Source organism: Aspergillus bombycis (genome assembly GCF_001792695.1).
Source record: "Aspergillus bombycis strain NRRL26010 chromosome Unknown contig00022, whole genome shotgun sequence".
NCBI lineage: Eukaryota > Fungi > Ascomycota > Eurotiomycetes > Eurotiales > Aspergillaceae > Aspergillus > Aspergillus bombycis.
In genome coordinates, this window is record NW_019170024.1 from 87,210 (window position 1) to 97,625 (window position 10,416).

The 10,416-nt window shown below is 48.4% G+C and overlaps 4 protein-coding genes across 4 annotated transcripts; 1 reads left to right on the forward strand and 3 right to left on the reverse strand.

Annotated features, from left to right (window-relative positions):
* Positions 1-1,422: 1,422 nt before the first annotated feature.
* ABOM_004179 (nucleoporin Nup84/Nup107 family protein) lies at positions 1,423-4,861 on the reverse strand (the record flags this gene model as incomplete). The annotated part of the gene is made up of 6 exons (XM_022531309.1): positions 1,423-1,763; positions 1,822-1,946; positions 2,005-2,335; positions 2,394-4,451; positions 4,505-4,748; positions 4,811-4,861. 6 exons carry the CDS (start codon positions 4,859-4,861, stop codon positions 1,423-1,425), a joined length of 3,150 nt encoding a protein of 1,049 aa, XP_022391288.1.
* A 1,494-nt stretch (positions 4,862-6,355) lies between these two features.
* Positions 6,356-6,762, forward strand: ABOM_004180 (SUMO family protein SMT3; the record flags this gene model as incomplete). The annotated part of the gene is made up of 2 exons (XM_022531310.1): positions 6,356-6,631; positions 6,706-6,762. Coding segments are annotated over 2 exons (333 nt in total), but the record flags the coding sequence as incomplete, so codon positions are not given.
* Positions 6,763-7,317: 555 nt separating this feature from the next.
* Positions 7,318-7,899, reverse strand: ABOM_004181 (uncharacterized protein; the record flags this gene model as incomplete). Its single annotated transcript, XM_022531311.1, has 1 exon — positions 7,318-7,899. One exon carries the CDS (start codon positions 7,897-7,899, stop codon positions 7,318-7,320), a length of 582 nt encoding a protein of 193 aa, XP_022391293.1.
* Positions 7,900-9,012: 1,113 nt separating this feature from the next.
* Positions 9,013-10,111, reverse strand: ABOM_004182 (zinc-binding alcohol dehydrogenase family protein; the record flags this gene model as incomplete). Its single annotated transcript, XM_022531312.1, has 2 exons — positions 9,013-9,538; positions 9,597-10,111. 2 exons carry the CDS (start codon positions 10,109-10,111, stop codon positions 9,013-9,015), a joined length of 1,041 nt encoding a protein of 346 aa, XP_022391290.1.
* Between the last annotated feature and the right edge of the window lie 305 nt (positions 10,112-10,416).

Sequence of the window (10,416 nt, forward strand, 5' to 3'; positions counted from 1 at the left end):
CACCCCTGCTTATCTACACTCGCAAATCAAAAATAACAATACAAAAACCACACTAAAGAGGACGGAAAGCCACATGCAAGGATAATTTATCTTCTGCCAAACAGCAGCTGGTACAGGATGTCTAGAAGGACCCACTCCTTAACACGTACTCTATAAGTGTGCTAATCTCCAGAGGAACGAACACAGCCTCCAAACGCTTATCACAATAGACAGGTACAGTACAGTAAGTGGACTTCCACCTTCCTCTTTAGGACCTACTAATGGTATCCATGTATGTCTGTACCCCGAGAGCAACTGGATTAATACCTCATACAACGCGAGAGACCCAACATTCCACACTGTCAACCTCAACCGAAGGAATCCAACCTATGGCAGAAGGAATGGCGGTCTGGGGGGGGGTTGTGGTTTAGTTGTGTGCGAGGGGTAGAGTTCGCCAACTCACTCCCATTATCTGCATGTCACCTGGTCACGATACCCCATGGACTTGGTCGATATTGTCTCATGGAAAGAGACAGACGGCGTCCCGTCCAACCTGTTGCTGAGCAATCGTCGATCGAGATAACTAACTACGACTTCCGTGGACTCGAACAAGGAACGACTGCGTTAACGTTCCGTTGTCGAGCGGTAATCTAGACTGAAACATTGCATTCAATTCATTAGATCTTCAGGGCCCTCCATTCGTATTCTCCAACTCGGCCCGTAATCGTATTATTGCTCGCTCGATGGAGAAACCAAGCACTGCCCTCTTCGACGGAGCAATACAATGCAATGATGTACACAGGACACATCATTGTCCTACTCGATGGGGCCTTTTTGTTTCCTTGATAGTCTGGTTTGTCGGATAACCTTTTTCTGTTAAGCAAGGCTTTAGCGTGAGCTGTGGGTATTAGGTAGGTATCCAGACCCATGACAGCGAGTCTCTGCGTTTGGTATTAGAGTTTGATTTTTTTTTATTCGGGATTCGGGAATCAACCTTCTAGTTGATATATTCAATAGTTCGCAGGCTGCGCCACGATGGCGACGGGATTGATGGCGTGGATACTGGAGTACTTACCTTGTTTATTGAGCTTTATTGGTCCGGTTGGAGGTGAATCAAATATTCGAATCAGGTCAGATATGTGTACAAAACATGATTGTGCAAGATTGAGCAAGGAGTAAGGATTTCACAATATCCTATACGAGGTATTAACTAGAGAGAGTGAAATATCCATGAGAAATGCCATGCCAATTCTTGATGTGATATTGTAATCGAGTCAAACCCCTGGAAAAAAAAGCGCCCGAATAATAAAACACGCCCTCTTAAATCCTGTCCAGATGTGATGGTTTGACCAGAACCCTCCTGCCAAAGATGAGAGAACATAAATAAGAAAAGAGGGTAATATACACCAGCTCATTCATAAGATATCTAAGTACATGTGCATTTCACTGCGCCTCCTGGAGGTCATTATCCTCATCGGGCACGTCGACATTCCAAATGCCCAAAGACTCGCCTCCCAGAAGCTTCTTACCGGGCCTAGCTTGCGTGTTGACCATGGCTTTGCTGGCCAAGGCTAACGCGTCCACGAGCTCCGCCATTCGACGAGACGCCACAAAAGCGCTAGTTAGATACTCATTTTCGGAAACTTGCATTGCCAGGTTCATGCACTGCACCAGAAGCTCGCTGGTAAGCACATGTCCGGCATAGTACAGCGCATTGTGATAGTCGAGGAAAAGTTCCGGGATATATGTCTTTCGGATTTCTTCCATCTCGGCTCGTTCGGTTTCTGTATTGGCCATTGGTGTCAGCATACGCCCCTTCATGTGTTCTCAATGATGCCTTACCGTCCTCAGCACCCATGAGCCACTCATCCAGCAGTGCATCAACGTGCACAGAAACCTCGTCTAAAGACTCCTGAAGCTCTTCCTTCAGATTTTTGATCGCGCCAGAATCGCGTCTGTGTTTATTCCTGTACATCGTTAGTCGGCGTGGGTCCTTCCCGACATATCACAGGACAGGTTACTTACTTGTCGAGCTTCTCGCAAACCACAGCAAACCACTCTAGTGCATTAAATGCCAGAATAAGTTCTTCCAAGTCACGCATGGTTTGCGATTGTTGGATTAGAAGACTTGTTTGCTCATCGGAGGGCAATCGATTCGTTAAGGATCGGTTGCGCTTATGAGGAGAGCCGAAAACCCTCGACTTAGTCGGACTGGAGGGCTCTGGAGTCGACGGTTCTACCCCATTTTCAACGCCAAAGGGCAAATCTGTCAGGTCAAACCCAAATGACTCCCGCGATATATCTGACAACCTCATGCGTCTACTCAACTCCCGAGCAGCAGCAAGTCTCCCAGTAACTGTAAAATCATATAAGTAAATACCATGTCCGAGGTAGTTGGAGGCACAGAGACATACCATAGAATTTCCTGTACAGCAAGGCACCCAGTTGGCAGATCCTCCCCCATTGTCCATCAACATAGCGAAGCCACTCCAAGCTCCGAATGACGCGCTCTTCCGTACCGGATACATCGGTTCCAATGTAATCCTTCCTGACTGGTACCACCTCGGGCAGGCCATCCTTGCGACGGACAACCTTGGGGTACCGCTTAAGCGTGCTTGAATGCTCAACTGAAGAAACACTAGCGCTAACCCACTGCCATTGATCACGCAAGACAGCTTCAACATCGATACCATGATTCTCCATGAGCCTGACTTGTTGTCGTCTCTCCCGCGGGTCGACTACCTCAATCAGAATCTGGCCAAGCACAGAGTGTGCCTGGTATGTTGGTAGAAGCGATGCATAAAGAGGGATAATATCGTAAATTCGGGCTTCCTCCAAGTTGGCAATATATCCAATGACATTGATAGACGCATTAGTTGAGAACTGTGTATCTGAGCGCACATAGCCGAGCGAGTTCGCAATAATGTAGAGATGAGTCGCAATCCTCAAGGCATCGTTGTCCTCGGCCGCAATCAGTAGAGAGTCGTCCACGGCAGCTGGTGGAAGATCTGGTACGAAAGACAGATCCCCCTTGCTCGCCGCTGCTTGTGATACCGCTTTCGCCAAGGAGTGGAAAAACGAGTCGTACCCTTTACCCAGGATAGCCGCCTGGATAGTTCTATAAGGGTTGCGTGCCTCGACCCCGACACGATCGTTACCCTTTGTATACAGCACAAATTTGTTCACATCGGCATACCCAACAGGCTCGGGAACAAATGCAACAGGAACAGTCGGCGAGTGATTGAGTTTCCGTTGAAACTGCTTGCAGAACCCTTGATAGCGGGAGAGCACAACACTGTTGAAATAAACGTAAAGGTAGTCATCCCAGCTTTGACAGACCTTAAAGGCAGCTTCTGTCTCGCCACAAAGCAATGCATAGACGGCGCGCTCGAAATCTTCGGTTCCTTGGCTACGCGCCAAAGCAGAGCAAGCGTTTCGCCAGGTGGTTTGTGACCGCCAATTCATCATGCGCGTAGTTCCATCGTCAACAGGCGTCCGTTCCCCGCGAGAAGAGCTTGCATCCACGCTCGAGCCACACAAGCTAACTGCTCGCCAATTCTCTAGGCAGGATTCTGCCCAGTCCCGAATCTTTGTCCAGCTTTCGCCCTGTCTCAGCATCTTCCAGCAAGTCATCCAAGTCGCGCGCTCATGGAACTGATCTTGTTTCTGAAGCTTCTGTTTTTGTCGAGTTACCGCATCAGGATCCAATTGGGTAATCATTGATTCTGATTTCTCTGCGACTAGGAGCGAGGCCGCAACAGCTGGATCGTTAGGCTCGAGAGGTTGAGGCCAAGCTCGCAGTCGTTTTTGGCCTTTGATGGTCTCCTTGGTATAGAGCCAGCCGTGGGTCCACATCCCTTGGCCCCTTTCAGCCTGTGCCTCTAACTCCGAGATTATCGAATCAATGTCCTGACTTGCTGACTTTGAAGTGTGCTCCAGCCATTTCATGATGATCACGCATTCCAGAGCATAGTGATCAGCACCCACGAACTGTTCCCAAATTTCGCGATCGGTTGAGTAGCGGTGAAGATTCTGGAAGGCATTCTCTTGAGCTTGTTTGGCACTTTCCCTGCTTGGGGGATCGTTGATGCTAATTAGATTAAGAAGGAGCTGCCAAGTGTTCGCTTCTAGCTGTAATCTTTGAAGCTCCTCCTGTGTCTTGGGATCCTGAGCCACTGTTCCATTGGTCCGACTTGTATTCCACCCCATCTTTGCGCGCCTCAGGGTGTTTTGTTTAGAGATATCCTCGATAGAATCATTTGCAAAATTTTGGTAGCTTTTCACCAACTGGTAGGCAGCTTGGTAATTCTCGAATTCGCTATCACGGTTCTCTTTTTGTTTGAAACGGTCGAGCTTTTCTGCGAACGCCTCGATTTGGCGCGTGACCCGATCCGCAGTTCGGCGAAGAGGATGTAATGCCTGCTGTGCGCCAGCAGATGTGAATAGTTCCGGAGTTGTCATGTCGTACGCTTCTGAAGACCGTCAGCCTTTCACCGGAGCCAATATATTGAGGAATAAACCGTACTGTGACCATTTTGGAAGGGACCAAGGTCTAATGGTGACTCACTGCCGCCGTTTATTCCATTCGTCTCCTCAACCGAATCGTTGTACTCCTCATCCTCCTCGTACTCTTCTATCTCTTCTTCCTCTTCCATATCCTCATCACCTTGGTCAATGGCGTCAATATCTTCTTCGTCATCCATTGGTTCGTCGTCATCGTCGTCTATCTCGATGATCTCCGGGTCATTCGACGTCGACCCTCGGGCAGCCTGGGAGAGAAAATAGTTGGCGCACCGCCAAAAGAAGTAGTCGCCAAAACAAATAAACTCACATTTACTGACGTAAAGCCAGCGGACCCCGCGGACTTTATTAAAGGAGCCATCGCGCGTGAGAACGACTACCGTCACTGTTCTCAGCAGCAGTTTGCAGAGCGGCTCCGCTTGATGAGAATCTGTAGCTTTAAACAGGGTTTGGGGGAGAACTTCTGTTCTGCTCGAATGCTGAACGGGCGTGTTTTGGGGCCGACCGCCCGCTAAGTCCGATTTAGTTTAGCGCTGTCGGCCAGCACACGCATTTAAAAATCCTCAACATTTTTTTCTCATCCTTCTTTTTTTCTTTTTCTTCATCAAATGTCTATAGGCAATCATTAGAGTCTCGGAACGAGCGCTTCAATCTTCGTTCAGGTCAATCGGCCTCTTTGCGTGCTCAAGATTGTCTTAGAGGAATTATGGCAATTCTTATTAGTCAAGAACCTCCTGACGCATGAGGGCTGAGACAGCAAAGGGATTGTCACATCGCTTCGTATATCTTCATTTCTATTCCGCTCTGGAGTACTTGATGCTGGCCCAGGCTTAACAGCAGCAGCTCGTAGTTTATCTATGGACAGTAGTATGTACAGGTCTTGTTATAATGGACAAGAAATATCCATGCAAGGGAAAAAAGCAAAAGCTTTCTCAGTTGTTTTGACCGCGTTGTTTCATCCTCAGCTTGAGCAGACTGGGCTTAGGGCAACTGGGTGTCTTTGCATCCTCCCCTTGAGCTTGGTAGAAGGCGTTACAGCATTCATACAGGGCATTTATCTGAGATTGGCACTTTTCCTCCTGGTATGAGTTTTTCGTTAAACAGCCTGCAATGGTTAGTCATGAGCACCATGAACTATATATACGTTCGGGGCGGTTGGTGTTGGTAGTACTTTGAATTGCGCACTTGGCCCATCAGTTAAAGAGTTCACTGCGAATGGCTGAAGGAGACCAAACTTACTGCCCGTGGATGGCATGGAGGGTCATATGCCAGATCCTCTTTGAGTCCTCCCTATATCGTCGTCATTCCTAGTTCAAGTGGAATAGCACATCGTCTTCTGAGTCTCTTACCATGACGCAATAGTATCCAGGAACCAGCAAGGCCAGAAACAAAGGAGAAAGAAAAGTAACTTGTTGGTCAAGCCGACTGTATATATCACTATGCAATTATAAATTCTTTCAAAGAAAAAAACAAACACATAAACCCCCCAAGGGTAATGAAATGTGAATTACCAGAGATTCCGTCACACAACAAACAAGCCATATACTAGTACATAGCAGAACCGGAATCAGGACCTGCGCCGCAAAATAGATTATCCGTTGGTATTCATTCATTGCCGGTGGTGGGGGTCGCCTTCTCATCGCTGCCAGCCCATTGATATCTATCCATTCGCATCTTCAGCTCCTTCTATTACGTCCTCAGTTGAGCCCTTTCCGTCTTCGGGTGTCTTTTCATCATCGTCGAACCCTTGATCACATCCATGTAAGTTCTTCTATCTCTTTCAACTCTCACTTTTCTCCCACCAGTTGCGACAAAACTACTACCGCACCAGAGCTGACATTCCACTCAAACACAGCAATACGCCACCTACTTCACACTCATCGCAAATCCTTTTTCCTCTCACAGTTCCAAAATGGCTGACGCAGGACTCCCCGCTGGAGATGCCCCTCCCGTTGAACACCTCAACATCAAAGTGACCGATAACAACAACGAAGTGTTTTTCAAGATCAAGCGTTCGACGCAGCTGAAGAAGCTGATGGACGCGTTCTGTGAACGTCAAGGGAAGCAAATTTCTACTGTCCGTTTCTTGTTCGACGGAACCCGTGTACGCCCGGAAGACACGCCAGACACTGTATGTTTACCTTGACCTCTAAACTTTGCGCATTCAGATCACTTGGCTAACATCTGTTTCTTACCCCGCTTTAGCTGGAGATGGCCGACGGCGATACCTTGGAAGTCCACCAGGAGCAGATCGGAGGTTAGGAGGCCCGTCCCACTACTTGCGTTTCACTTCTTGTCACTTCCTTTTTTACTTCATCCGTCGCATTTTGAGACACAGGCGCAATGGTGTTAGCGTTGGCCCGGTCGGGCTTTAGCTGGGACGGGGTCGCCTACGGGCTTGATTTAAGCTTAGAAAAGCTTAGACACGAGCGAACTAAAATCATGATGGGCTGTGGATAGGTTATCTAAGTATTACGAATTAACTACTTACGACACAGTACTTCTCCCTGGGGTGAAGCATGCAAATTCTGGTCACCATACCTAAGAACTAGTAGTAGTGTTACTGTCCTTGCCGTTTGTCTGATCCTGATCAGACTCTAGGAAATCCATACAACACAAGTAAAACTGGGGGTGCCTTACACCCTTGTACGTACCTCAATATAATACACCTGCGAAGGGTCCAACCAAACATTCCCATGTAAAGAACAAGCAATTACACAGCACTATACACGATATTGAGAGAAAAGAACGATATTAAAAGAGCCAGCGTCCAAGTGTGTCAGATATATAAATGGCAAATATAGAAGAGAGAGAATCCTAATCATCCCAAACAGCCGCCTTCGCCCGTTCCTCGTCCTCCTTAGCTTTAGCTGCCGCCTCCCGCTCCTGATTACGCCGCTTTATCTCCTTCTCTTTCACAGCACGGTCATAGGCACGCTGCTCCTCCGTTCGCTTCGGGGCCCGAAGCCCCAAAGCACCCGCAATCAATCTCCCTGCAACGGCGGTCTGCTTCTCTGGCCTCCGGGACGGTGACCTGGAATCTGATGTCCGAGACGACACATCGCCAGCATTAGGATACACCGGCACAGAGCCCCATGTCTGGGAGGTCTGGGGGGAAATCGGAGTGGGCGGGGGATCTAAGGGACCCTCTGCGGTGGTGACGGATGGCGACAGCGATGAACTAGTACATCCTGGGGAGCTAATGTCCGGTTCCGACTCGTCCGCCTCGTCTTCCCATGAGTCGGCGACAACGGGAGCCTTCTTCTTGGGGTTTGCTGCCTTGGTCGTTGCGGTTTTCACCGCGGGGCGGGCGATGTCCTTCACAGGGCTGTTGGTACTGAGGGACAGTTCGCGGAGGGATGATTGGAGCTCCGTGGTGGTGGCTTCTGAAATAGACATTAAGGGCGGTTTGTCAGTGAGGTTCAAATATATAATAATAAGAAGAAGCAGAAGCAGAAGAATAATAAATAGTAATATAGGTGTAAGAAGGGGTTAGAAGAGTGTAAAAGTTGAGATAGTAGTTGCCCAAAGAGCGGGCAAAAGTATAAGTTTTTGGATTGGGAGGGAAAGTAAAAAGCAGGCCGCACAGGGTCAATGGTTGCGAGGGAAAATCACGGACCCTTGGATTCTGGACCGGGCTTTGTTGCCATTTCAGTTGTTTCTCTTAATAGTCGGCCAGATGGTCGGAGTCGACAGCCGTTTCAAAGATCCGCAATTGACGGGAGAGAGGATATTAATAGCATTGGAGGTGGAAATAATGAATGTCGTCAGTCGTGGAGAAGTTGAACCCCACCATCCCTCTCGGTCGTCGGCTTCCATTGGCCTGTGCCGGGGACGTCCAGAACAGTCGCTTTGTTCATGAATCTGGGTCTTGGAGAGAACACCGGATGAGAACACCTGATGTCGGAATGATGAATCCTCTACAATACCAACCCGGCGCAGGAGATTACTTATATGCCTGCATCGAAGGTCTGATTTTATCTCCTTCGATGAGTCTGGTCTTTGTTCTTCTTGTTCGGCTTTCTCATTGGCTATGCTTTTCAGAGCATTTCTATACGTTTATTGGTATTACAAGCCAACCCCCCAGGGCTAGCCCTTGAAGCCATAGCAGTCGGTCCAAGTCACTGGGTTGGCTTATGTACCAACCGAGAAGATCTCCGTCCACCTCTGTTGTTGTCTTCCGAAGGTACTAATATATACAAGATTCTTAGGAGCAAATATGACTTCATTCTGAGGCTAATCTCATTATTGAAGGCTCCTGACCAATTGCAAGCCCTCCTATTCTACATTGCTTGTACAATGAAATTCCCACGGACAAGGTGATCGACAGCGTACCTTGAAATCACCCCGGATTGACATCGTTCCAACTGCATGGGTCAACAAAGGGTATGGACAAAGAGAAGACTAACTTAACATGGTAGGCGTCCATGCTTATATTTTCATGCCGAACCACAACTTTGGTCCGGGTACGCAATCTTGGATTGTGGGGGAAACAATCCTTACCTACAGGCATCAAGGCGTGTCGGCAACTCGATACACCAATTTAACGCCGCTCACATTCCCCTGTTGTACTAATCCCACACCTTCTAGTACGCCTTGCAACCCTCCTTCACAGATTCTGACTGGATGAGGCTTCAGCTTGTTTTCAGCGAGAAGTGTTTCCGTCAATTGGGTGAACATCTTCGCAAACTCAAAGTCCTCAGCGCTTGCCGGAAAATGTTTGCCGTACAGGTCGAAAGGCTCACCCCGAAACGTCATCATGATGCTCCGGGTACAGGCGACATCCTGTCGTGGGATATCATTGAGAAGAATGGTACCGTATCGGCACCCGGGGTTCGTTGACAGAGCGGTCATGCAGGTTTGAACTCCTTGTTCGGAACCGATTGTATCCCAGACCAGCTGGAGCTCCCCTTTTGTGTAACGATGGATCTGCTCCCCACATGATGGATCGTTATAGTCAAAGGCTGCTTCAGCACCGCGTGATTTGACCAAATCTACATTCCTAGGGGAGCAAGTTGTGAGGACAGAATAGCCGGCCCTATATATCTCGTTAGGCATCCGCATACTCATATCAAGTCAGCAGGACGCGGGCTTACAGCTTTGCATATTGGATAGCAAGAGTTCCCGCTGACGTGCTACCGCCATAAACCAGGATGTACTCTTTCTCTCGAATAGGATCAAGGGGGAGATTTAGCCCCAGTTTCTGAAATAGACCTTGACCGCATGTAATGGCACTAACGCCGATACCAGCCGCTTCTTCGAAACTCATGCCATCCGGGATTCTAATGCAGACATCCCCTTTTACAACGATGAACTCTGCAAATGACCCATCATCTGGGTTCCGGCTATTAGCGCCATGAGTACAGCCACACACCCGGTCGCCTTTATTCCAACGCTTGTTGACGGCTGGACCGATATCTACGACAATACCGGCGAAGTCGCAGCCAGCTAAGCCATGTTTAGCCCCTCTTCCCTGGCTGATCGCCTTGCAGTCAGTTGGATTTAAGGCAGCGGCCACGGTTTTAATGAGAAGGTAGTCGTCACGGAGCTTCGGAATGGGCCGTGAGCTCACCACCGTAGCGGTTGTGCCATTCAGGACAATAGCTTTCATTTTAAGAGTAGAGGAAAGTGAGGTCTTTGCGCATTGCACTGGATGCTGCAAACTAGCAAGAACTACGTCGCGTATGCTAGTTACGGCTATTGAGTATTGATAGAATGCAATTAGTCATGTCATGCACTGAATCCTTGTATGCTTTGATAATCCTGCGTTGTTGGTTTGTAATCAGCGAATGCGCCTTCTAACTAGCCTCATGTACCTGTCACTTGTCGAGGGGATAACCTGGTAGATAAACCAACTACGATTGATTATCTCGAATTTAAGTATATGTCCGATAATTCTTCCTCCCTACTCCATAG